Source organism: Epinephelus fuscoguttatus, linkage group LG5 (assembly GCF_011397635.1).
Source record: "Epinephelus fuscoguttatus linkage group LG5, E.fuscoguttatus.final_Chr_v1".
In the NCBI taxonomy this organism is placed as follows: domain Eukaryota; kingdom Metazoa; phylum Chordata; class Actinopteri; order Perciformes; family Serranidae; genus Epinephelus; species Epinephelus fuscoguttatus.
In genome coordinates this window covers 24113179-24140153 of record NC_064756.1, presented here as the reverse complement: position 1 = coordinate 24140153, position 26975 = coordinate 24113179, and the positions used below count along the sequence as shown (strand labels likewise).

General features: G+C 42.9%; 1 protein-coding gene across 3 annotated transcripts in view; it reads right to left on the bottom strand.

The window, feature by feature from the left end:
* The window catches only part of cux1b (cut-like homeobox 1b), a 69257-nt gene extending 42937 nt beyond the window's left edge, over nucleotides 1–26320 (bottom strand). For all 3 annotated transcript variants that reach the window (XM_049575750.1, XM_049575748.1, XM_049575749.1), the window contains exons 1-3: nucleotides 26173–26320; nucleotides 6884–6994; nucleotides 1152–1199 (exon numbers count right to left, since the gene is read on the bottom strand). In XM_049575750.1, coding sequence (XP_049431707.1) covers nucleotides 1152–1199; nucleotides 6884–6994; nucleotides 26173–26235 — 222 coding nt within the window. In that variant the 5' untranslated portion in view covers nucleotides 26236–26320. The remainder of the gene's footprint in view (nucleotides 1–1151; nucleotides 1200–6883; nucleotides 6995–26172) is intronic.
* Between the last annotated feature and the right edge of the window lie 655 nt (nucleotides 26321–26975).

Here is a 26975-nt window from a genome sequence, read left to right as displayed (position 1 = left end):
GTGTGCACGCCGTCGAGGTGTGTCAACATGAGGATGGTGGAAACAGCTGACAAAGCCGCAATTATATTGCTGCCGTTTCTATTCTCTAAATAGACTGTGGATCATCAGCAGAACATGGTGGGACCACTATAAATTACAGCATTTTTACATAACCACTGGCTGTGGTTGCTGCTCTAACACAAGAATATGGAAACTAACCCAGTGTTAAACTGTAATATTCTATGGCCAGTAGCAAAGCAGCCCTGTCACTATCTATTGAGATGATTCTGTTTGCGTGCATGTGTGTGTCCATGTGTGTGTGCGCGCTGGGGAAGAGACACTGTTGGGCTAAATGTCCACCCACTCCAACCCCAAATAACGCCCCAGTCTAAACCAGCCGCTTCCACTCCTACCCTCTGACTTTCACATATGGGAGTGAACTGGAAATGCATGGCTGCCAGAAAGGAGGAGTCATGATGGAAATAGGCCAAAATGATGGAGGAGGAGATAGAGGGGAAAGGTGGGAGTATGATATAGCACGCACGCACGCACACACGCGCGCGCACACGCACACACACACACACACACACACACACACACAAGTCACCTCTAATAGGTCAAGGTACATCGAAACCTAGGGCGCAACATTAAATTGAAAGTAAATAAATGAGCCACAGTGAACAAAACTGGCTCATGATTCACCAGATCAACAAATAACCCCACCGAATCATGCAGACAAACAAAGTCTGAGGAAATAGCATTTGGTGAGTTGTGACTGGCTAGAGCCGGGGTTTTGTGGTGCCTTTTTTTTTTTTTTGCAGGATGCAATTTAAACACACCCTCGGGCTACAGGACTTCATGAATAGGACAGAAAATCAAGAGCAGAGCAGAGCGAAGAAAAGAGGGAGAGGAAAGAGGGGAAATGAGATAGTGGCAAGAGGGAGAACAGGAGATGGCAGAGAGAAGAGAGGAGGGAGAGAAGTGAGAGAGAAGCGATGACGATTTAAGAGGAAAGACGAAGGCAGAAAAAGGGGAGAGAAGGGGCACTGAGAGAGGGAGCAGGACCAGTCAACGAATGTCAAACAGGCTTTATAAAATGCACTGTTTGAATGTTGAGCTGGAACATGTGAGTCAATCACTGTGTCAATATGAATTCCCAATAACACACTCACCTCTCCTTGGAAGCTCTTAAGCAATGGGGCGACCTGTTTCCGGAAATCCTAAAAAAAAAAATAAAGAGAGGAGGAGGTCAGTAATAGGGACTCTCACAATTGAGAAAATCAACAGTTAATACATAGGAAGATGTGGCAGTAACAGCTCATACAATTCTCCAGTTTTTTCCCCTATTCCTAAAAAAACAATACTCCTACTAAGCTGTTTCCATGGCTGATGAAAATAAATATTGCGTTAATATTCCCGTTTACATGCAGCCATGCATACTCTGAATTACGTGCCCTTACATGCCACTATCACAACAAAATATGGAAAAGTAGAACAGCTGGTGCTGCTTGTGCCATTTTGCATGTAATGCATCAAAAGGAGAATTTTTCCCTGGTGGCGAACTTGTTCCGACTGTGCGAACACAGTCTCCTCCTTGAATTTTTTTAGCCACCTGCTTGAAAAGGTTGGTGTTGCAATATCTACAAATATCCAAGTCTCTCATAATGATTAAAAGTAGGTGTGTTTCTCATTCTGACCAGAAAAGTGGGGCTTTTCTTTTGAGCATGCGTCTCTACCTGAGCCTTGCAACCTGTTGACGAGTTGGTATGTTTACAACATATGCATGGCAACGCACAGAGCTGACCGTAAACAGGCAGGACGTTGTCTGCAGCAAATTAAAACAATGGAGACACATACGCTAACTGCACTGTATACAGTCCAAACAAAGCTTAATTCGGAATATCCAAATGTAATATGCTGTTCACCTGACCCGCATCGTATTCAGAATATTGTCATATTGGGAATAACAGTGGAATATTAGTGTGCATGTAAACATAATGACTAGGGCCGTAATGGTACATGTATTTGTGTCGAACCGTTCGGTACGCGACTTTCGGTTTGGCACGACCCTGTACCGAATTATTGGGTGCAGGATATTATTTTATTTTATTTTGTTCTATTTTAATTCCGTTTTTGTGAGCCGAACCATTTAAAATATTTAGTTCCCCGACGGACATAATTGATTGACGGACCGAGTCCGACTGTAAATCTCCACTTTCACTTTGTGCAGCGCATTCTCACATTTTGACGACATGGCAAGTGAGCCTGACGAACCTGAAGACCCACCCGCAAACCTTAAGTCCTCCGTTTGGGAACACTTTGGTTTCAGGGCAAAATACGAAGATGGAAATAAACAAGTGGACAAGACAAAAGCAGTGTGCCGACACTGCAGAACAGCGGTCGGGTATGTACTTGGAAACACGTCTAACATGCTAACGCATCTAAAGCGACACCACCCGAGTTTGAACATAAACCGGCACGACTAGCAAAAGCAATCTGGTGCAAACTACGATATCGTCATCGTTTAAAAAGAAAGAGCGTTTCCCTGACCATCGCGCTAAAGAAATAACCAACGCCATTGGAGTTGAGTAAAATTGTTTAAGCTGCACTTTAGATATAAGCATGTTTTGTTTACTGCACTTTAACAAAGTGGGAAAGCTAAGTAAGTTCCTACTAAAACTGAATCTGAGCAGGCTTTAAAGCTGACCAGCTGCACTATACTTTTTATTTTAATTGAGTAAAACTGTTTAAGCAGAAATTTATATTTCTATTTTCATTCAAACAATGTGAAAAAGCAGGATTTTATATATATTTGTTTCATTCAAAAATTGTGTAAAAAGAGTTAACTGCTGTGGTGGTATGTTTTAATAAGGTTACCAATGAGTAAAAGATATTTAATAGTTGTCTATTTTTTTCCACTACTGTACCGAAAAAAAAAAAACGAACCGTGACTTGTGTACCGAGGTACATACCGAACTGTGATTTTTGTGTACCGTTACACCCCTAATAATGACTAATGTTCAGAGGCAGTGAAAACCTACTGAGCAGACCACATGATCAAAGAAGTCAGTCACTGAATTCAAGCAGCGACCACTCTCGCCACTGCCGATGAATAATGAGTGATGCGTGAGCGAGTGATGAACATGAGGGTAGTAGGGAGGAGGCCAGGTTTGTACCCTGAGGTGCTCTGGCGGACTGTGTTTCTCACAAGAACAGGTGCAGCACCACCTGGGCCACCCAGAGGCACCACTAGTGCGTGTGAGACAGAGAGTGAATGAGCCACAGAGTAGGACTACAGTTAATGCAAATTGTCTCCACACACCAAGTTTTTACTATAAAGCAAATGCTTTTCGTCCTGCAAGTCCCATTGCATGACTTTCCAGTACGAGTCAGCGGTTTCAGATTAGATAGCCAGTCGAGTATGTATCAGGGGAACATGCAAATCACCATGCTGTTAGCTGAGCCTACATCCTAACAAACTGCACTGAAGCGTACGGTAAAAAGCATGGCAGAATAGGACATTCTGTACAGGAACATTTGATTTGCACAGTTTGTGGACACACACACATAACACAAAACTGCCTAATAAAGATGTGAAGTAGGGCACCGACAGATGTGTGCTCGAGAGACTCTGCGCCTTTTAGAAAACCTCCGCCTAAAAGCCTAACCGATGCTGCGGGGAGCGTGCATCCCAAACTGACCTGGGACCAGTGTCTGGGGCTGGGCCTAATCCCAGGTTGGTCCAGACAGGCTGCTTGTCTGGGGCTGAGGACAGGTCATGACCTCGGTGACCCTGCCCCATTGTTACCTCATCAGGGGTCGTTGTGGCTGTTTGTCTGGGCCAATTCAATATTCCCCTGCTGGGGATAATGACCTCCACCCCGCCCCCAGCCCCCTCCTCTGCCTTGGCTCTCCCCTCCTCACACACACACACACACACACACAGGACAAGCATGCGCAAGGAAAAAAAAAAAAAAAAAAAACACACCCACACAAAAACACCAGAGTGGCGTCAGCTCTGTCATTTGCATTAGATTTTGATTATATCCTAATTTTCCATTCAGTTTTCCTTTCAGTTAGTTTTTAGATGACCCGCACTAGTACCTGTTGGGATAAATACAAAGGTGTTTTTCTGTTTTTCTTATCTTATTTCACTTTAGCTCCCACTATTTTGTCAGAGCCAAGCAAAATATGCTCAAATGTGTCTGTAGTATTAGTGTAAATCAGCGTATAAAACCTTTTCATTTCCCTATTTTACACTTGCAGTGTGCCATTATCACAGTGGCTTGAAACATATGTAAATATTTATGACCAAAAAAAGAACCCTCTGTATAATGTAATGCAGTCTACTCCTGTAGTCCTGCAATAATTACTACCTTTGTACAAATCATAACGTTCAACTTTTGTTGAGACTGCATCTGCATGACGTGCTGCCTCAACACTGCCATAATAGTCTGAAGTTGCTGTATTAATCTTTTTTGAACGTTTTAGGCAGAATTAATTAAATTCCTGATGTTATTTGAGTTTAGACGTTTATCCTCTCATCTTGCATTTTTGTAGTCTAAGTTTTGGGGGTTGACTAAACACTGCAGTTTGACAAGCTTGCACACACACACACACACACACACGGGCGGGCACACACACACACACACACACACACACACACACACACACACACACACATACATTTAACCTACAAAAACAAACACGTTTAAATAACTGGCAGAGTCGAGCCACTGCTATTGCTCAACACCCGAGCTCTGAACCCCTTTGGACCACTCTCTGGTGCTCCGCCCCCCTGCCCCCTCCACTTCTAAAGATTTATGACCATATAACATAACAATGTACACAGACACCATGGTCAATCTGTGTGTGTATGTGTGTGTGAGAGTGTGTGTAGCGAGGGGAGTGGAGGGGGCCAGGCAGCAGGAGATGGATGGCTGGTGTGTGAGCTGCCGGCAGACAGCAGACAGGCCAGCCCGAGGAATCCTCCGGGGAGTATGGAACTCCCATTCGCTGTCTGTCTGCCCTGCAGCTAAACACAAACGTGTGTATGTGCATGCGTGCGTACACACACACACACACACAAGCACACACAAAGTTGTTTTACTACCACTGCCTCTGGCTAGCAATCTTTGGGACATTTTACAACCATTCCCACCCTTGCCTTTATAACAGTGTGGTAGAAGAGTCCTGACTAACTAAAAGGAAATTAAGAAGTGGATGAATAATTCAGGCAACTTAGGAAGCACAGTGAGATGTAGTCTCAAAAAAAAAAAAAAAAAAAAATCAACAGTGTGTCAGTCCTAATGAATTATGAAAACTTTGTTTTCACGCTGCATTTCTTTGCACTACTTTCAAAATGCTACAAAAGCCTGCGTGTGTGTGTGTTATTATGCAGACCATGAGTGCAGTTCACACCGAGTACAGCTCAGCAGACTAGACACAGTCAACGTGGGCCGGTCTCCTGGTTGTTGAATAATGGATCAGAGACGGACTCCCGCTCAGCCTAATGCAGTCTGATCTGATGTGACTGTGATCTCCGCTGACTGGTGCAGACCACAGAGAGCTGACAGCCCGCTCTATAGGCTGGTCAACCACACGCACGCGCACACGCGCACACACACACACACACACACACACACACACACACACACACACAGCCACGCAAGAGACAGAAAACACAGCTCTGCGAACACACACAAGACGATCGGGGCATTTTTAATCAAGCGCGGGCCATCACACGTTATGAACCAGCCTATTTGGTAGGCAGCCTTGATGCTCATACACCTCGAATGCCGGGATTTTTAGTGCTGATTCCTATTGAGCCTGTTACAGCCCTGTAATGAATCCTGTCGCTCGTCTGGCCTGGCTCAGATTCCTCCTCCACATACCAGGGAGATGCCAGGGGCCACACAGACGCCAGAGGAGCCTTCCTAAATCACAGCCTTGTTACACTGATGAATGTGTGTGTCCTGTTCTGTGATCTAGGCTATCTGCCTCTGTGTGTTTGTGTGTGTGCCTCTGCTTCTCTGCATGTTTTCTTTGTGTGTCTCTCTCTCTACCTCGGTGTGTGCGTACGTCTGCCTCGCCTCCTGTGTGTTGCTAGTTATGTGGTTATACTTGAAAATGAGATTAGAGATGAATGTGTAGGGTAAAGTGAAATTAGCATCTTCTGTATGCAGGTACAATTTCCTCTGGTGTATATTCCTCTACACCGGGTGGGCTACAAGCTGAAGTCAATAGTCACAATCCTCATCCTGTGGTAACTATAATAGGCCTACTGTCAACTCCACCGAGAGTTGACAATTTTCTATCCACAGTCTACTCCATTCATACATAATTCATTCTACCATCAATAATTCACCATGGTGACATTACCAATAATAACACAACAATACTTTGTTTTCACTGTGTGGTTTAAAATGTGTTGCCTTGGTAACAGAGATGAAACAAATATTCCCAGGAGGAGTGATGGGAACACAGGAACAGGACAGAATTCCCTCCTGATCCCACTTAGTAGTGTTGTCACACTCCTTCTTTCTCTCCCTCCTGCTCTGCCTCTCTCTCATTTCTCTCTCTCTCTCTCACATACACACTCACGGACCACACTTTCCGCACGCATAAAAAACTAGGTCAGATAATACAAACTCCTGAGGGGTTTTCTGTTTTGTCTCTTTAGGATTTCAGGGAAACTAATGGAGAGACTATTTTTGGGAGCCAAGCCCGCATCTCTGCGCCGTCTACTCCTCCCCTGCTTTCTCAGTAAATAATCACGGCTACATTTATGAAGAGGAGAGGAGACGCAGAGAAACACTGAGGCAAATCAGGATTGTCAAAAGAATCGCGGGATGTATGCGTGGCTGTGTGTTGGTGCGTGTCTGTGAATATCTGATTTTCTCACCTCTGGTGTGTTCTTCTTGAACTCGCGGCTCAGGTCGATTAGTTTCTTCCTGGACTGTTCACTCTCGTCCTGTCTGTTGGCAAGCTGTGTGGCGGTGGCGTCTAGTTCTTTCTGCAACACAAACAACTTTTTTAGTTTGAGCTGAGAACAGAGTGGCACATTTTATCATACTTGTCATTACTGTCTCTGTTATTATAATCAGCATCATTGTTATCATTCAGAATAAAAAAAGACAGGAGCTGCTTTCTGACTAGACAGCAGACTCCTTGACCCATCTGGCGTGCTGCAGACTACCCGTCCTGCCTCAGCTGAACTTGGCCAGTGTGTTGCAGCAGCAGAAGCAGAGAGCAGAACCGCAACACCGATGTCCCGCCAAGGAAAACCCAGCTCCACCAGTAGTTTGATCTGCTACCAGCGCAAGCAATATCTGGAGCTATTCAGCCTGTCAGTCAATCAGTTACCACTGTGTCGGGCATGACAGCTTATGTAGCAATAGACTACTAGTACTACTGCGTACACAGTTCACAACAATTATTGACTGTCTGCACCAGACGACCCCTCCCCTCCCCACATAACAACTGCACAATTATCAACAACAGCGGTGTTGTCAAGACTGAGGCAGGGCCCGCCTTTATCCACATCCATTTTGCATTGTTATTAATAGCTATTTATGGGACTTGTTCCAGATGATGGGCCAAGTGCTGACATTAACAAGACGTTCAGGCCTTGTAAAGATTGTATCTCTCTCTGCTGAGTGTGTGAGCGTTGCTGGATTATGTTTCTGTTGGATTCTTGCCTCCTGTCACGCTCACTCCTTTTTCCCCCCTCATTTTTCCGTACTCCCTGCAGATCATCCACTCACTCATTCAACCAGCAGTACCTTCTCCTCCGTTTAAATCGCTCTCCTCTCCCTTTACTCCGCCTCCCCCTTTTCTTCTGCCCCCTCCCATCCACCTCCTGTGAGGCCGCCCACCCCTGAGAGTGATTAAACGCTGCTGAAGGGCCGTTATGCTAACTAACACACTAATCATTTAATACACACATTACCACAGGGGCCCTTGTGGCTCAGTCTGCTGACAAGGTCCCAAAACACACTCACGCACACATGCCCACCTCCCCACATCGCCCACACCCCTGACACACACAAGAAAATACAACCCTCTAAAGAAATAGTGTGATCAAGTACTAATTAGGAGATTTTTCCCCCGTCAGCATTAAGTTTAATTCCCTGACCAGCCGTGATCTCGTTTTATCCACAAACCATAAAAAAATATAACAAATGTTAGTCGACTGTCCTCTGCAATGGATTTTACGCAGCAGCACAGGACATTCGGGAAAAAAAAAAAGACTGCTCACTTGCTTACATGCCATCTTGCTCTCGCTGCCCATGGAGCAGTTGATGTAGCAGCCTGTCTGCCCATGGCCATGGAGCAGCTGCACTATCTGTTAGTGAATTCGAGCGTGCGCAGAAGCCTGTGCAATGCTTGATGAAAGGAGGAACCTTATAAATTTTAATCATGTTAAATTAATTGTCAAAAAATGAATGCTCTAGTTCATGAATGGAGGTGTAATTATTATATTGGTAAGGATTAGCTACAGGAACAAGAATATAAGGCCCAGTTGGTTCGAGATACTAACATCAAATTTGGTAGATATTAATCACAATTTGACGTATTAGGCCTTAAGGCTAATACATCTTGAATCATTTAAATATAATGACTCACTGGAACACTTTGGTTTCAAGCCTGATCAGAATTCAGTAGGCAGAAGCAGCAATCAGGACAAATTTAGGTAAATCCCAAAAGCAAAATATAAAATAATGCCGTTAATCATTCAAGTCGTTAAACATGAGGAATGAATTTTGAAAATATAGATTACATGATCTCAATCGCTGCAGAAGCAAAATACGTCAGGAGACCGATTAGTACAGGTTTTTGAATTCAAAGTGTGTGTGTGTGTAACACAACCTCAGGACACAATTAAGTGCATCAACTTAAAAAATACAGCTTGAAAAAGTGCATTAAAACAAAATATATTGAAATGAAGTTTGGTGTGCAATATGTAAAAACATCACGGCCTCTGAAACACTGTTTCTCTTATGTGAGTTATGGGTTTATAGAAATAGGGGCATAACCTTTAGTCTAGTTAGAAAATATACAGCTCATGTTGTTGCTTGAGTTGAAATATATAACCTTGTAAAAAACACCTTCAATTAAATTTACTAGATTGCGCTTTGATGTGCTAATTAGCCCATGCAAACTTCAAGTCAATTACTTTCAACTTGTTTTCCAAAAGTCAAAGGAATTCAACACAATAATCTATTCACATAAATTGATTAATGCGCCCTGTTTCAGGAGTAAAACTGAAATAACCACAGTCCTCCACTAGGGCTGTGCTTTAGGAGGTCATGTGCCAATCCCTGACGCCCTTGATTCTTTCCAATCCCTTTCCAAAACCCTGCACATATCCCAATGTGTTACCAAATCCCCATTCCTCCCCAAAAAATTCTCACTGCTAAGCTAAATAAACACATCACACATGAAAGAGGATTGATTCAATGCCAAGTGGGCAAGTAATTATGGGCATGGTCTCAGTTTGAAAAAAAAAAAAGAAAGAAAAAAAAAAAGGACCCTCAGACTCAGTCAGGTTTTGACTATGCAGCAAACTCTCTGCCCACATCAGCAGACACGGGCAGACTTTACACTCATCTTGCTGATAGAGCGTAACATCCAAAAGTGCACATTCCCTGCTGCCTGCCCCTTGTTCACACACATCAAATCTTACTGACCATTAGGGAACTGATATTATTCCCATTTTAAGCAATGTATGAGCATGATAGGTTGTCATACTTAAGTGCCTTAAGTGAAATACTGGACAAATATGTTTGGGTGTTTGCTCTGCTGAATGCTGTTTTTATAGGACGTGGGTTCTTAGCAAAATAAAACTGAAGGGGACTGAACTGTGGTCAATTTACATGTTACGAAATGCAGACCCAAGCTAGAAACACACAGGGGATGCCATTTTTCTCCTTATACCTTTGTTATTTGTTTTGACCAACTATAAAATGGCACATTTGAGGGTTTTTTTTTTTTACAGGCTTTTTTCAGTTTATAAAACAAACTTTAACCTTCAAAGTGTTGACACAGGTTTGATCCTATGTGCAACGTTTTTTTTCCATAGCCAAATGTGTCTGACTGAGCACTTACATAGGACCAACAGATGCAACTTCCTCGCAAGGCGATATTCTTAAGCCTATACAGGGTATAGTAACACAGTTGCACAATTAAAATTGGTTGATATTTACTCTAATGAGATTGTTTAATGTCAATACAGATGACCTGCTTGAATTCACTGCAGTGAGATCTGTCAGTGCCCAATTGGTCCAGCTACCTGATCCTTGCTATAGCACCCACATCGCAGTTTGTGTTACTGTCATGACTAAAGATAGCAAATTAATAGATGGCTAAATTGAAAGATGAAGACGTTTCAATTTTATTGCGTCTGCAATGGTGGCATCTGTCACTATCCATCTGAAGTCATGATGGTGTGCAGACTGGGTAGCTAAAAGGATAGAGCATGTTAGCATGTTTCAGTTTATACAAACAGGTCAGCAGTGCAAACACGGCTTGTAAAATATTGGCAAACTATTTCTGAATCAAACTAAAGGAAGTCCACATCAATACATCCCTAATTAGGCAGACAGACATGTCCAACTCATATTACATGTTTTTAGCTTACTTACAAACTAGGTGTCAATTATGGCAGGGTTTATTTTAGATATTATTAAGCAGTCTCCACGAGCAGCAATTAAATTCAGCTATGCCGTTGGCTTCATCAAGCTCCAAACTTTTGGATGGGAATACTCTTTAACTTTAGGCAAGGCTGCTCTACAGGGGCTCTGCCATCTGGGATACCACTGGGACTTTCTTTCTATCATGTTTGACATCAATGATTGACACCATGCTAGTCTGATGAACCTTACAAATTAACATGTTTGACAAGGAGCCAAGACATGAGGAAACTAATTAACAAAATCCAACAACATGCAAATTAGGGGGGGGGGTCTATATTTCACAATGCATGGCTAATGTAATGACAAGAAATATAATTAACTGCAGAGGCAAAGTGCAAATACCAGCACTTGTGTGGATGCTTGAATGTAGTGCCTGCAGTGCACCACAGAGCACCAAATAACATGCATTAGATACGTGTGTACCCTGTGCTTGGGCCTTCAGGCTTGGTCTCTGAGGTCAACACTCTCTGGTTCTCCTTGGCCTGACTTTGAAATATTTTACTTTTCAAATCTGGAAACTGTTTAATTTACTGGTGAATTAATTCATTTAACCATTTCACATTAATTGCGGCACTATTTTTAAATCTGGCTATGGCTGGTTAGGACTGCACTGTCTAGTTTAGCAGAGGATGGAATATGGTGTGTGCAGGGGAGCATTAAGTGGGCTGTAATGTCTGTGTGATTGCTGTAACAGCCCTGCTTGGCTTGGCTGGACTGGCCCACAGCAGCAGTCCCTGTCCTGGTTCATTTGGTCGTCTGGTCAGCTGTAAAGACGATTGGAACAGATTGCCAACACTCCCTAGAGAGACTTCAACACCGACTTGGCCAAGAAGCCTCCCGCACACTGCTCCACACGCGTGTGCTCTCACATGAATGCACAGACAGGCCGCTGCAGTAACTTGGGGAGCCCAGTCTTTCCACATTCTTTTGAACTCTGTTTCAAAAAGAGGAAGTCTGCTAACATGTTCGCCCAGCGAAATTTGGCATGGTGAGCTATGTTTGCAGCTAAGAGGGGAGGATGGGCCAAACGGAAATGACTATATCTCCGTCCTACAACTGTGGTAATAATACTAATCACTGATAACAGTCACGGGTAAACAAATCCTATTACCACTGGCCATCAGACCCAAGGTGTATGTGTGTGTTCATCTCTCCTAATGAAATTCCTTCCACTCGTCTGCAGGCAGAAAGAGGCCTTCTATCTGACTAATTCGCTCTAATTACTCTAATGAGCCACAGGTGATGATACAGTGAGACTGATTAATTAAATGGGAGGCACCAATCAGGCATGTCTGATTATGCCAATCATATCGACTACAGACTAAATGAGATAACAGGAGACAGACGCACTTTAATTGAGGTATCAAAACTTCATGGAATTCCTTATGCCCTCACGCTCCGACGATGCCGAGACAGATAGGCTGGTGGAATGACAACAAAGTTATTGTTATGTACACAGTATGAAGTCAATCTGCAGCTGCCGTCTGTGCCGCCACGGTGACCAGGAGTGCACACAGAGGGGAGAACACCACACAAGGATTTGCTTCAGATCTCATTCTCTGTGGAATAATTGGGACTGTAACTGCTAGAAACACTTTGTTTACACCTAGTCTGCAGTCACACATGCCAAGTAGTCTGCCACCGCTCCTTTAGTCCAAACACAATGTAGGTTAACTGCTCCACATTCGGTGCATGTTTTACACATTAATCTAATGGAGTACCACTCTTGAATTCAAGCCAGGCGCAGAAAGAGATGGACAAAAATACATTAACTTCTTCTTGGTAACACTAACACCATATTAGTCACGGTGCAGAAGAGGCTAATATTTTGAAATAAAACTTTTCTGTGTGCATTACAAAGTGAGAAGCCTTTTCACAGCCCCTGTACTTGGCAACATGACACAGATGTTTAAGAGATGAAGTTTTCTGTCCTGCCAGAGCAGTCGCTAATCTTTCCTTTTATCTCTGACATGTCTGAGGCTGTTATGTGGTTATGATAGTAAACAGTAAAGGCGTCTGGAAAGATGTCTTATCTGAAATCTACGAGGCCTACCTCTGAAACTCCCTCTCCATCTCCCCTCACAGCATTTCACCTCCTATGCGGCTGACTGTTCTGTATGCCAAACCTACTGTGTGGGGGTGGAGTCGTGGGGTGGCGGCTCAGTCAGGAGCGACAGCCACGCTTGCTACAACGACACGGTACATGATCACAGATCACAGGAACGCCCCCTCAAAACACAGCACAACAGCAGCACAGATAAGAGACTACAATCCTGGCTGCCTGTCTGCCTTCCTACCTTTGACATAGCAGGGTGCAGAACTTTAAATGTGCCAGCAGACGCCGTTTTCACAAACCACACAGGGTTTGAAGACGCAAGTCATATCCTCCTGAATCTGTTTTTGCTTTTCCTCTCACCCATTGGAGTCAAAGCCACAAAGTTTTCTTAACCGCAAGCTAACACAATAGTTTCACTGTGACAACTGCGGTCTACACACTTTTCTGTGTGTGTTTGTGCAACTGCGTGTGCATCTGTGTTTGTGTGCAGAGCGGTTGGGGGCGGGGGGTCAGCCTACCACTCTCCACAGTCTAACAAGATGCTTGTGGTCCCTGAGCGTTTTGCTCCTTTTTTTGAACACAGATCCATATCTACCAACAGCACAGGAGCTGTCAAGACTCACCTCACCGATGCTGACGCAAGCCTGGATCAAAAACAGGCTTTTTACACCGCAGCCTCGTTTGTATTGATCCATGTTTCTCTGCTGAGAGACTGGTTGTTGTTTTATCTCCCCAACATCCAAGCCTTAACTCTCCTGAAGCTTACTGAGAGCTAGTCATTATTTTGCCCGACCTATTGTCTGACAAGGGGTTTCAGAGGCCAGGCCCGAGCCTAAATACAAATATAATGAGACTAAGATGGTTTCTGGCGTAGAGGAAGTGCAGCTCACTTGGTCTCATTTTGTGGAGTTCGAATTTAGCTGGAGGCCCGTGTCACAAAGGGTGAGTGGTGTGGAGGGTGCAATGGGAGGAGAGGGGTATGGCGATATGCTCGGGTGTAATGCATTGGTGAAAGGGCAAGATTTTTCATCCCTGCGTTTACAGGGTGGAACGGCTAGGATATTGAGATCTGAGATAGGATCAGAGGGTAGTGAGCTGTTTCAGCTACGATAAAGGCCACGCATTACAAACAGAGCACAGATAGAGAGAGAGAGGGAACCAGAGAGAGAGAACCGGGGAGAGAGGGAGAGAGTATCACACCTCTCATCCCTGAATTAATGCCTCCATTCTGCCAGGAAGCCATTCTGTGCCAGTGAGAGGAGATTGGGGAGGGGATGAGTGCACAGATATGGACTAAAAAATGGAAACTGCGATCATGGAGAGGGGCGATAGGGATTAATCAAGTCTGGAAGAAGAGTGGGGCTCTCCAGGCCCTGTAGCACATATACAAGCCTGGGTCCCAAGGACTCGGGCAAGCAATTGACACCGCCGCTATTAGTTTATATGACATCAAATGCGCATACAAGTTACCATTGGTGGACAGTGACAGGGCCACAGGTGCAGGCTTGCAGCGTTGCAAACATCCACTCATCATCCTACACTCGTATGCGAGCTGGTCTTTTTGGCCTAGAAAGTCTGTGACCCCAAATAATGGAGCAGTGTTCAAAGTCGATCTAATTGCATTAAGATCTGATCTGCTCTCAATTCGTTAGCCTATTTGATTTGTTGTAATTCACTTATACATGCATTTAAGGACTGCAAGCAGCTTCATGCTATTGGCACAGTGTCAGGACAGTGAAAAGGGGTCTGCATCACCCTCATGTGCCTCTGGTACATTACATTCCCGCTCTGCATGATGCCCTTTTCCATATTTTAATTTAGCCTCGTCTATCTGTTGTATCCAGTCATTTTCTAGACGCCTGATGATGACACATCAGCAGGAGTTGTGCCACAGCCTATAAAAGCAGCGTGTTGACTTGTACGCATTAATCAAAAGCATGTATGAAAATGCCCCATTAGGTTAGATATATCCAGATTCTTTAATGTGTTCAGCACATGCTGTCACTATTTTCTAGTAAGGCTCAGCCTTCTGACTGAGTTTGACACCCATGGTCTATACGATCAACGTCAACAGAGCATGTCCTGGGGCTAAGTCTTAGTCAGCCTTTATGAGTAAGAGTTTTTCTGCCCTGCTTGCACGACTTTTGAGGGGGAAAAGCAGAGAAACACAGTGAGAAAGAGAGAATGAGCATAGCTAATCCTTACAGTAATGACAGAATAATTAGCTTGCATTAGGCTATGTAATGGGTTGTAATTATATCATTTATTCTGTGTTGAGAGAATGTGATATAAAGCCTGCACAATGAAGGAAGAGGAATTGAGCTCAGTGGGAAGTAGGATGGAGCATGTGTAAGAGCTCAGGCTCTTTCTATTGATTGATCCAAACATCAAACGAACCACTAGAGTAATGGGAGGAGTGAAGGACAGCTAAAAGCTATTTGGAGCCTCCACTGCATAAAAGACTTGACCTGTTCCACACAGCCTACATATCAAAACCATCAAACAGCAATCAATAGACCAAAGCGGTCAACTCAACAAACCGTCACCCTACTAAAACATCAAACCCCCGGCCCAAGCGTCAGATGATAGGCTACACTCAGCTTATCCATTACCATCAGATAAAGAGGAGATAAAACACAGAGCCTAATCCTTTCATGTGTCGTGACAGCCACAGCAGCCTCCAAGGCATTCCTTCAGTCTGGCTCTCAAATAGTTTTATGGCGGAAGGCAGCCATTCAGTCAGCCAGCCAGCCAGTCAGGGCTGTTCTGGTCTGTTTGTCTTATTTCACAGTTTACACGCTGTTTTATAGGTAGTTATTATGGTCACCATGGTGATGCCATACGTTTTTATGGTCTTTTGGTCTGAGGGCAGAGAGTGTAATAAATGAAAAAACACACACACACATGAAAACAAAGACTCACAAAACACGCTCCTGCTGTGGAAAGGTCTCCTGTCCCTCCCTTCCTCCCTCCCTCACTCTTTATCAGTCTCACCAAATGCCTATCTCCCTACTTTCTGCTTCATGTGAAACATGGATAGGCTAACGTACAATTGTCCTCTCTCATTCCACATCTGGAGCTGATCAGAGGGCCTCCTGGAAGTTGAGGCCTCTGGGCCTATTAATAACCATACCGCTGAACTCAGGGTCAGACAGCAGTCAGCGGATGAGCCTGTGTCTACTAAACACATATTCCCTTCCCCCCTTCCTCAAGAGGACAACTCTCACTTTTAAAAATGAGACGGCAAGCTGCAGAGTTTATCATGCACATCCAGTATTACACTTTTAAATTGGGGCATACAGAGACTCCTGTGACTCAGGCAGGAGCTCACAGAGTATTCACAAATAAGTAAACAAAGACAAAAGTTTGAAACTTCTGGCTTCACATTTGGTCATCCTTTAAAAATAAAACAAATACATAAGCACAGGAAAACCGCCCAGGGTAATTGTTAAACAATTTTCTCCCTTCTTGAGTTGGTTTTTTTTTCTTCTCTTATTTCCACATCCACACAAGTTCAAGTTCAAGGAGGCTAGACCTGTTAACGGCAAGACAGATGGTAAAGTCATCATCTGTTAGCTCTAAAGGTTAGACCAGTCAGACAGCCCAGGTCAGAGTGGGGTCTGCAGGGTCAGACCACCTCTGAACCCTGGCTCCAGTCTGACAGCTGCTCAGGTCAAATGTCAGGGGGAGGTTAAGGTATCGTCTGAGGATGTCCAATGAATTTAACAGATACAGACTGTCTATCTGTATAGAATTTACCATTTTTGGTAGAAAATGCCACAGACCAGTCCAACGTTTATTAATCATGAAGCCTGTGCAATATTAATAGCAGGGTGCTCATAGTTCCCACTACAATTTAAATTAGCAGATCAAGCATTACAGTGATTTTGGTTCACCTCACTTATATAAGACAGACGTTTTTCCCTGAATTGATTACACCATCAAAACTAAGACAAACACATAAGCAGACGCTGCGTACACTTCCTCAACCGAGTCTCTGACTGGGCAAGGTTCACCAACCTACAACGTAAAACTAAAGCAGTGAATATCTTACTGAATGCAGAGAACAATTTGTTAAGCATAAACCACCCCCATCCAATACACACATACACGCACCTGTGAATACAGGGTAGTTGAATCATCATAATCGGTGGTAGTTTTCTGCTGAGCCCAGCCAGCAGTCTGTGTTATTTTTAGAGGGCTGACACAGAAGCAGGCCGTCCATTTACTCTGTGAGCTGGCAGCAGGACCATCACAGCTCTGGTTGCTTTTAAACTACCAAAATGGGAACGAGCTCAGCAACATAAACACTGCAAAGGTGTGGACACTTAACAGAAACGAAGTTAACACTGAATCAGAGCCATTACGATTCCATTACTCTGACATTAGGCTCCTTCTAACACAAGGCGGCGCACGAAAACGCCAAACCACACACTAAACCAATGAACACCTCATCATCTTATAGGTGTGATGATACATGCTTAAGTCGGCAGGCAAAAAAATACAACGACTACATTAACACTATGAGTCAATAGGACAAAATCTCTGCAGTCTGACTTTTAAGTTATTTTAAGCACACCGCCATTACATGTGAAAGTTTGTTCCATCCATTATTTCAAAGCTAAATTATGCAATTAAACAATAAAGTGTGCACACAAGCCCTTCTTTTTTAAGAATAATGAAATCCCAAACTCCCGGATGGTCCAAACACTAGACAAAAGCAAGTGAAAAAGGAGAGAGCGACAGAAATTGGGAGTGAGAACTGAGGCTAAAGGTTGAAGGCTGCTCCCATCTGATGTGACTGATGGGTTGAGCCTGAAGGCCGGCTATGGATCTAGCAACTGAAGCCGTGATTGACATTGAAAATTACACAGAGTGAGCTATTAGCAGATAGCAGGCCATATCATAATTCAATCCCTACACCATCGAAGTGCACCAATATCATAATTCAATGCCAAGAACCATTAGCCTGCAGCACACCAATATCATAATTCAATCCTGAGGCCATCAGCCCCTGCCAATATCATAATTCAATACTTGGACCATTAGGACACACCAATAGGCCTATTAGAATTCAATACCTATGGTCAATGATCTAACAGGACACTGATACTGGAGTCATGGGTTGACATGGGATAAGGTCTGCACATCAGGCCTTATTTAGCCCAGACTCCTTGATAACAGTGAGATAAACAACACTAAAATTAGGTAGGGCAAGTGTTTCACCAATAGCTTGGCCACACCAGACGCTGAAGGCCACAGGGTGTTTGCTTCAGAAACACATTTCGGCAGGCTTATGCAGAGGGACACGTTTGTTGAACAAAATGAAGCTCTGCATTAGCTTCAAACTCAGCAGTGCGCTCAGCCAAACTCGTCAAAAATGTTCTCAAACACTGGCCCCCAGTGTGTGACCGGCGTCTGCAGTTGGTTGGTCCCACCTTGTGGGAATGGGACTCCATTTCGTTTTCTTGTCCATTGCCTCTGTTTATATTTCCATGTTAACATCTTGTTTAGCTCCTCAGAAATACTGCAAATCTCATCCAGGCTCAGCTTGCTGGGTCATCAGAAATCCGCACCTTAACAACCAATCAGATGGATTTCGAGGGCTCAGATTTCCTCGGCTGTTTTAAGTCAGTTTTTCACCAGAGTTGTCATTATTTAAAGTTATTCTCACCGCACATTTCTTAGGTTTCCTCACTTAAGTCTAATCCTTGTGTACTGCATGTGTAGTGTAAAATGACTCTAGAGAATGAAAAATACAGGAAAGAATGATGTATTACTGAAAAATTTAATAAATTACTCCAATGACAGAAGATTAATCACCAAATATCCTGACAGCTGATAAACCACTTTTCTAGTAGAAGTGCCACTGGGCTCCAGCTCCTTAGTAGTAAGGATTTTCTGTGTTTTATGTCATTGTGAACTGAATATTTTTTTTGGTTTATGATTGCTGCTCAGACAAAAAAAATCTGAAGGCGTGATCTTGGCCTTTAGGAGATTGTGACAAGCATTTTTTTTTATATTTTCTCACATTTTATAAACCAAACAATTATTCAATTATTGATAAAATAAATGCCAGATTAATTGTTGATCATCTTCAGTTGCAGTTTTAAAATAGCTGTTCACTGCAGCCTTAATTTATTACACTGTGTGACCAATAAAGTTTAATTATGTAGGTCACATACCTCCGAAAACCAACAGGTAGTGACTAGTTAATAAAAAGCCAGCATTTTTAATTAGATCACCTTGATGATGGTGAGATAGTTGAAAACATGTTGCAGGCAGGTAGAGAAGAGTGCGAGTGTGTGTGTTTTGTTGCACGAGACTGGATCTAAGCCCACTGCTGGCCTACACCTTCTTACTTTTCCAGTCAACTAAAGACAACGACAGACATTTTTCCCTTGGGAATGCTCAATTTTTGTTTACTGAAAACCGCAGGCTCAATATTACAAGACGAACAATAGACTATACGAGATTACATCGGCCTTGGAGGCACTATTTCAAGTGTATGTTTGATTTTCAAAAAAGTGGGCATGATCCTTAAACTTATAAGTGGAAACAATTGGTATACTCCAAAGCAAGCCTAAACAGAAGTGTCCAGTCACTGAGGCCCAAGCTCTCTCTGCTGGAATACAGAGCAGCAGAATAATGGATGCTTCTGTCATGAGATACGGTGAAACTCTATGATGCTGTAGGTGAGAGAGACTCCAAGTGGGTCTGTAAATAATGCCTGCCACTTGAAAATAGGTCTCTGGAAACTGCCCCCTGTGCTCTTGTTGCTGGTTGTTGGGTGGAAGTTTTGTTGGTGCAGTTACATTAAAAGTGCCTGAGTATTAAGTGGTGTGAAATGTGAAAGCAATATGAGCCACATCAGGTATAAATAGCTGTTTCTAACGTTTTCCTGAATATTGCCTTAACTAAGGAGCTGCCTTGTTGTGTGTTTGTGATGCTTGTGATCTGATGTTTGTTACTGATCCCAGCTGGTCAAGATACAGCCTGTCGAGATTTCAAACAGTACAGTTAACACAAATCAGTTTTATTTAGGCATGGATTGAGCATCCAAAGACAAAAAATTTATGTTTAAGATTTTGGCTGTCAAACCGCAAAAGGTCATTTTTATTTTTGTGACTTTTCATAGGGATTAACTTGTGCACTGAAACTGAAATGTCTTAGTATGTTACGGAGCAGGAGAAAAGTTAAAAAGTTATAAAGTTAGGTGAAAGCAGGAAACACGCTTTAACAGAAGCCAGATACTGAAATTCCACATGGACAGTAGGCCCCTCTAATATATTGTGATGTCCACAATCGGCCTGTGGAGGAATGCTGCATCTTAAATTTGCGTATAATAAGTCTGTTGTGAAATCTGTTGTGATGATTCATTTCAAAGTGTAAGAACACATGAAAGTCACTGCAACAAAAAGTAACGCTGCTCTCTTTAAGGTGTCAGTTGGCCCAGTTTTTTTTTCCAGGCATATCCAAAGCCCTGTCTACACGCATGTGGATATTTTTGAAAATGGATATTTTTCCTCTGTCCGCACAACCTGCGTTTTACAAATTATCTCCTTTCACATTACAATGCAAAAATGTCTCCAACCGCTTGTCGGGTCAGAAGGTGGTGATAAAGGTTATTTTAACGATTCATCAAGTACCAGAGAAGAATGATCCAAAAACCATTGTTTCTGAAGGACTCAAAAGCCTGGATGCTGAGGTGGAACAAATAACACTGGGCGCAGCAGACGTATCAGTTTGTCTAACACTAAGTTAAAATGTAAAGCAGTTAAAAGACTAAGCCCTACTAACAAGACGTAAAGAAGCCAGTAGTCCGCCATTGTTGTTTCTGGCACTTGCTGATCATACAAAGCAACAGCGGGCATGTGGGAATTGAGGATGTCATCGTTTCCCTCACACTACCTTTTACATGTCCACCTGGATACAAAGTAACCAGACTTTTGAAAATCTTGCACCTCAGATGGCCTTTTCCAAAAATCTCTTTTTTTGTGACCTGAGACGAGTAGAAAAACAATATCTCTATTTAAAAAATATCTGTGAACATGTAGCTGGGCTTCAGGATATAATCTCTGCTTTTTGAGGGAGAAAAAAAGGCCATAACAGCATTTAAATTATAATACAATACTAGTATAGTATTATAGCAAAGATTATTACTCTGAGGGTTTTCTACCTTACACCAAGGGTGGATGAAATTATTCTGGTATTTTATATTGCAATATTTGCTATTTTCACAAATATTTGCACCATCTTAACTACAGGCAATTCAAATTATACACAGCCACATTAAATGTTTTAGTGTCGCTCACAACGCTTGAAATTAAAGAGGTCCCGTGAAGTTTTACATTTATGCATCATGGAATACAGCCTATATAACTTTAACTGTTAGGTGTTTAGATTAGAAAAATGTGATGTGGCACCACCCAGCATGAGCTTTATGCCATGTTACACATACAGATTCAATCACAGCATAGCTCCCTACAGCGCGACGGCACGAACGCCCAGTGGTCAACAAAATGCTGACTTGGCTGAACAACAACAGGGGCAAGCAGCAAGGAAGCCCCCTCATATATGATGCAGAGAAGGCAGTTGCAACGTGGTGGCAAAGCAGCATCAGAAGAAGACGACCGAAGAGTGTGTGAGAGACAGAGACTGGCAGCAGTAAGAAGATGATTATGAGAATGATGTACATATGAATTCAAAACAAACTGAACTGATGTTAAACTATGAGGCTGTCATGGTGTTTAAAATTGTGTTAAAAATAAAAGTTCGTAGCAGGTTTTTTTTTATGATGGTCTGCTTTTTTGCACAGCAGCTTGCAGTGATGCATTTATTGATCAAACAGAAATAAACAATGACTAACAGAATAATGAAAACTGTACAGCTGCAACAATTAATTGTCAGCTGTTAAATGAATCGCCAACTAATTTGATAATCGATTCACTGGTTCGAAAAATTGATTTTAGGGAAGAAAAAGTCAAAATACTTTGATTCAAGCTTTGTATGTGTGAATATTCACAGGTTTCTTTATTCCTCTATGAGAGTAAACTGAATATCATTAGGTTGTGGGCAAAACAAGACAGGACAACAGCTTGGGCTCTGGGAAACACTGATTGGCATATGTCACTGTTTTCTAATATTTTATAGAAAACTTCAATTCAGTTTTTTTTTTACAAAGCCCAATATCACAAATCACATTTTGCCTCAGAGGGCTTTACAGCATACGATATCCCTCTGTCCTTGGACCTTCACAGCGGATGAGGAAAAACTCCCCAAAAAAACATTTAATGGAGAAAAAACAGAGTAATCGACGGTAAAAGTAATTGTTCGTTGCAGCCCTAGAAAACTGATTGTGGCCAAACAGCTATATTTGAGATTTTTTTGCTCAGATATAAGTGCAGGAAACAACCAGCAGAACTTCCCTGGTGGCCCAGAGTGAGTCAATGAAGTGATGCGAGTTAACTTGCATAGTTTATAATAAATAGTTTATAATAAAACTATATTTATTATGTAGAATGGAGGAAAAAAAGAACTTCAATTTGGGACGTTGGTTTTTAAGTCTGGGACACTTAAAAAAGAAAAATCGGGACACTGGAAAAAGGGTAATTTGGAGCCCTGGTTGCTTTATCTAAAACTACAAATTATGGAAACAAAAACACATTTATGTGATATTTTTATCCCAAGCAGAGACTTCCACACCTTCCAGTTTTATAAGGAAACGTGTCTGTTAGTCACACACTTTTGCATAAAGCCTGCATTAAGAGCTCCATCCGTTTGGGTACCCCTATTTTTAGACTTCTGAAGGAGTGCTTTTTTATCTTTCGTTTAAACATCAGATGACACTGGTCAAAATGTATTTTACAATGCAGGGAAAATTGTTTAATTAAATATTCTGGTATGAACTCAAGAGAGTTAAATGTATTTACTTTTAAATCGGATAAACTGAGTCTAGTGTAGACACTCCTCAAAGCAGAGGGAGGGTGAAGAAACTGAGCCCGAGTGTGACGTACTATAAATCGCTGAGGAGTTGGGGAGTATGGGCCTCCGGTGAGAATTAGCCACTGATAAGGTAGATGAAGAGAAGTTTTTTTTAAGAGCTGCACATTCCTCTGTCGTACGGAGTCTTTCGCTCATAAGAATACACTATAACCTCTTAGAAAGTAGGATGACATAGCCCTGACCAAAGTAGACCGAGGGCAGACCAAAGACCTGACATGCACTCGTCCCTCACTCTGACTCATGCTTAGTCGCTCACCACCCACCAACACACAGTGAAACCTCAGTCCCAATGCCAGGTTTTGTCACTGGGCAGAGAAGCGGTTGGCTACAGTAAAAGCATGACGTGATGCCCCTTCCTCTATGCTCCCCCAGCCTGTGCAGCAACAGAGGGGTAAAAATATCCCACCAGTGAGTTCAGACAACCAGCTCATAAATTAACACTAAAACTCCTGCAGACAACAGCGGGCCAGTCGCTGAGAGATTTAAACCACTCAGGTTGCCACTGACCACAGCTCTGGGATCAGCTTACAAAACCCTTTTCCTAAATTTACCCATTAGGAGGTGGTGAATAAGAACGGGCTCTGGATCAGTTTACACCTAAGTCACTATTTCGTTGTACGCTAACATAGTGAACTATTTTTCAAAATGGCTCTAGGGTGCTTTGTTCCAGGAAATGTTATGAGGTGAGATGTAGCCTATTAGGCCTAAATTGGGAATTGTGTATAGCAAAAAAGGTCTGTTCTTAATTTTCCAAGCTTACTCAGAAAATATAAAGTACAGGTTTAGGCTCAGCTATTTGCTCATATCTTATTAAGGCTCGCCTGTAATGAAGCGCAATCTCTCAAGTAGAAACACAATGTTCCAGCAAACTGCTTGACTGGGTCAAAAAAAAAAAAAGGAGAAAGAAAAAAAGAAAAACAACAGGACAGAAGAGTGATGATCCCCTCTAAAGAAACTCAACTCTGTAATGGACGGACAGGGATTACAGACGTTAAAACCTCCTCCATCTGTAATTCACTGTCACCCTGCCATCATCTCTGAATCACTGATCCATTTTGCAAGTGTGCGAGACCTTGCTAAAAGCATCACTGTTGCACCCATTTGTGTTTGTAGTGGGGGGGGGGGGGCAGCTAGGAGAGAGAGAAAAAAAAGCATGCAGAAAAGACAAGTTAACAGCTCGCTGTGCTGTTTCAAAGCACTCTCTGTCCTGTAACAACCACCTAGCTAGTTTCTCACACAGGGAATGGGACACACTGATCAAATAGGATTTTAATGAACATCAGCAGTTGGAGCCTGAGGAGTAGACGCTATGATGGCTTAAAGCTACTGACATCTAGGTTGGGTTGGATTTTCATCATCAAACGAAACAAAAAAGAAGAAAAAAAAAGAGAAAACATTCCTTTGCTGGTGCCTCTCACACACACAGACAAAACAGACTGTGAATCCACACTGTCCATTCGATCACAAGGAAGAAGCAAATGAGAAAGCAATTGGCTGACAAGGCCAAGTGTAGACCACGATCATATCACACTAACCCTGCATTATCCTCAGAAAACGGAAAAGAAAAACAGGTTCTTCTCTGAAGGCTTTCCTCTAGGAGCCTCTCAGTGGGAGGGAGAGTAAATAAGATGTCATCAATAATAGACAGTGAATGTTCTGAGCAGTCCTGCACACACACACACACACACATATACACACACACAAACACACAAGCTCCGACTGATTCCTATCCTGCAGACAGGCCTGCCAACCGCCAGGCTTTTTGCACACGCTCAGATTCACTGTCCTGACTAATCGCTTGTGATAGGGGCCTTTGCCATAATTACCCAGGGCCTTATCACAAACTTATGCGATGCATTTTTCATGTCCTGGCTGCTGGCAGTGCCTTCACTGTCCGTACTGGCAGTCAATCTACGAAAAAGACTGATCTCAGACAAATTCACACACACACACCAGTTCAGACAGGGCGAAATGGGTGAAAGCAGGGTGAAGGGCCAGGGGAGAGGGAGGAAAAAAAATTAAAAAGGAGGGGAGGGGGAGGTGAGGGAGAGGAAGATTGGAGGGGGGGTGGCAGGAAGGGGTGGCGGGGGGAGAGATAGATAGTGAGGAAAGAAAAGAGAAAGCAGTCTCAAATTTTTTACATAATGCATGAACAAGGGGGCACGAGTAGGAGGACCAAACAGGATCAAATAAATAGGAGAAGTGAAGCCTTGATGATGTGGCATAAGTGCAACACAAAGCCCGCTGGGAAGACTTGTTCACTGTCCTTTTGTCTACCCAGTCATAGGGGCATCATGACCTAAATAAAAGTTTAAATCCCAAGCCTGTGCCATGTACAAAATCATGTATGAACAATTGGGCTAGCCTACATAATGCAATCTTATGTTAATGACGACGGCGGCCAGGCTACTAATATTCATAAATTGTGATTTGAAATTCAGCAATGCACGTTAAATGCCACGGGAAAACACAACAGTGCCATTGTCTACATGTCTTGTGATAGGTCAAACACGCTCTAATATACACTGGCTATATTCACACACACTGAATAGGCCCAATATTTCCCTCATATCCTCCACTGTGCCGTGGATCTCCTCCGTGCACGCCGAGATTAGTAGCGTGCGCGAGGCTGGGACATTTCTGGAGTTCATCCTAATCAACAAGGTCATGATCTTTCATATTTCTACTATCATTTTTATTTAATTGCATCGCGTCAACAAACACTGTCCCGTCCCGTCCACTTCCACAGACGTGGCAATGTCTGTAAAAACCTCTCAGTGTATAATTGCCGTCAGGGGAAACCGAGAAGAGGAAAAAAACGGCCGAGTTGATCAACCATAATCACGGAGACGACTTCAATATAAACTGCTTCCAAAACCGTTAGCCGATAAGGTTGCTAATGTTTTCATCGCCCGCAACTAAACTTAGCAATTTGACAGTTAAAAGCAGGAAAAAGCACAAGCAAAGCGGTGTTGTGTGTCTGTGTTGCCCGTCTGAACGGTTGGTGTCACCACAGCGCCACCGTATAATGAGTCGCACTTATTTTTTCCCCCAAATTATCCAACCTTACAACGGCTAAAGCGTCGGGCTAACTACGGCTACTCGCTCCAGTAAAAGTTGAAGAACACGCAATAAAGATAGCTAACCGAAAGCTTTCCGCCAAAGCCCTGCCGTTTTGTTTTTATCTCGGCGCATCCCCGCGGCGTCGCCCCGGCTTGCCCAGTTGCAGTGTCCGATCGATGTTGAATTGAACAAAGAGGATCAATTTCTGATCAGCGAGAGAGCCACTTTCATCAATGTGAGGAAGAGGTCTTGAATTCTCTTCCGAAACACCTTCGAGACGACCGCCGAAAAAACACAAAACACAGCGGCCGAGAGAGACGAGACAGCCGTAGCGAATAGAGGAGAGACGATTTAAACAGAGGTTGAACTGACCTGTAGTTGTTGTAAGTCAAAGCGCTTCCAATATTGAAACATCGATCCTGCATTGGCCGCCATCTTGAGACATATTGAGACAGGAATGAGATGCTGATAGAGAGCGCGGGGGTTGGAGTTCAGTGGAGAGGACCGGGCGGCCGGAACACACGGACCGGATCACCTCCACCACCCACCCGGGTGCCAGCTGGAGCACGGAACGGAGTCACCTCGCTGGAGTGTTGCCTTAATAACGCCATTATAATTGCTTAAATAGCTTTTTATCAACATTTAGATATTACAGGTAAATAACCGAGCTGGCATTAAATTACTCTTTATTTTTACGACTTTGAAATGCACGAAACTGTGAGCGCCGGATGAGTCCATGTTTGATGTTGCAGTTGGTGTGATCATTAGCTTATGTTTTATGGAGAGCAAAGATCATACAAAAATAATGCCAGGAGGCTACTTGGAAGCCATATCTAAGAGGAGAGAAAATCCCACCAGGAGAGCATTGAGGAGCAATGTTTCCACTGAGCTGTGTCGAGCCGTGCAAGAAAAAAATAGACCAACATTTAATAATTTATTACATCAATAATCATTGATCTTTTTAAATCAGGTTTAGAAATAAAAAGTCGATTGTTAAAAAAGTGATTTGTGTTTCCATGCACCAACTTGGATTATTTTTGTTATGCTCCTTTTTAAAACTGCTAATCCACACATTTTGTTTTTTTGTCACACCTGTATATATTCAATAGAAAACAAAACTTTATTTTATTTATGAACACTACATTGTGTTTTGCAATATTATTTTTTAGTGATCC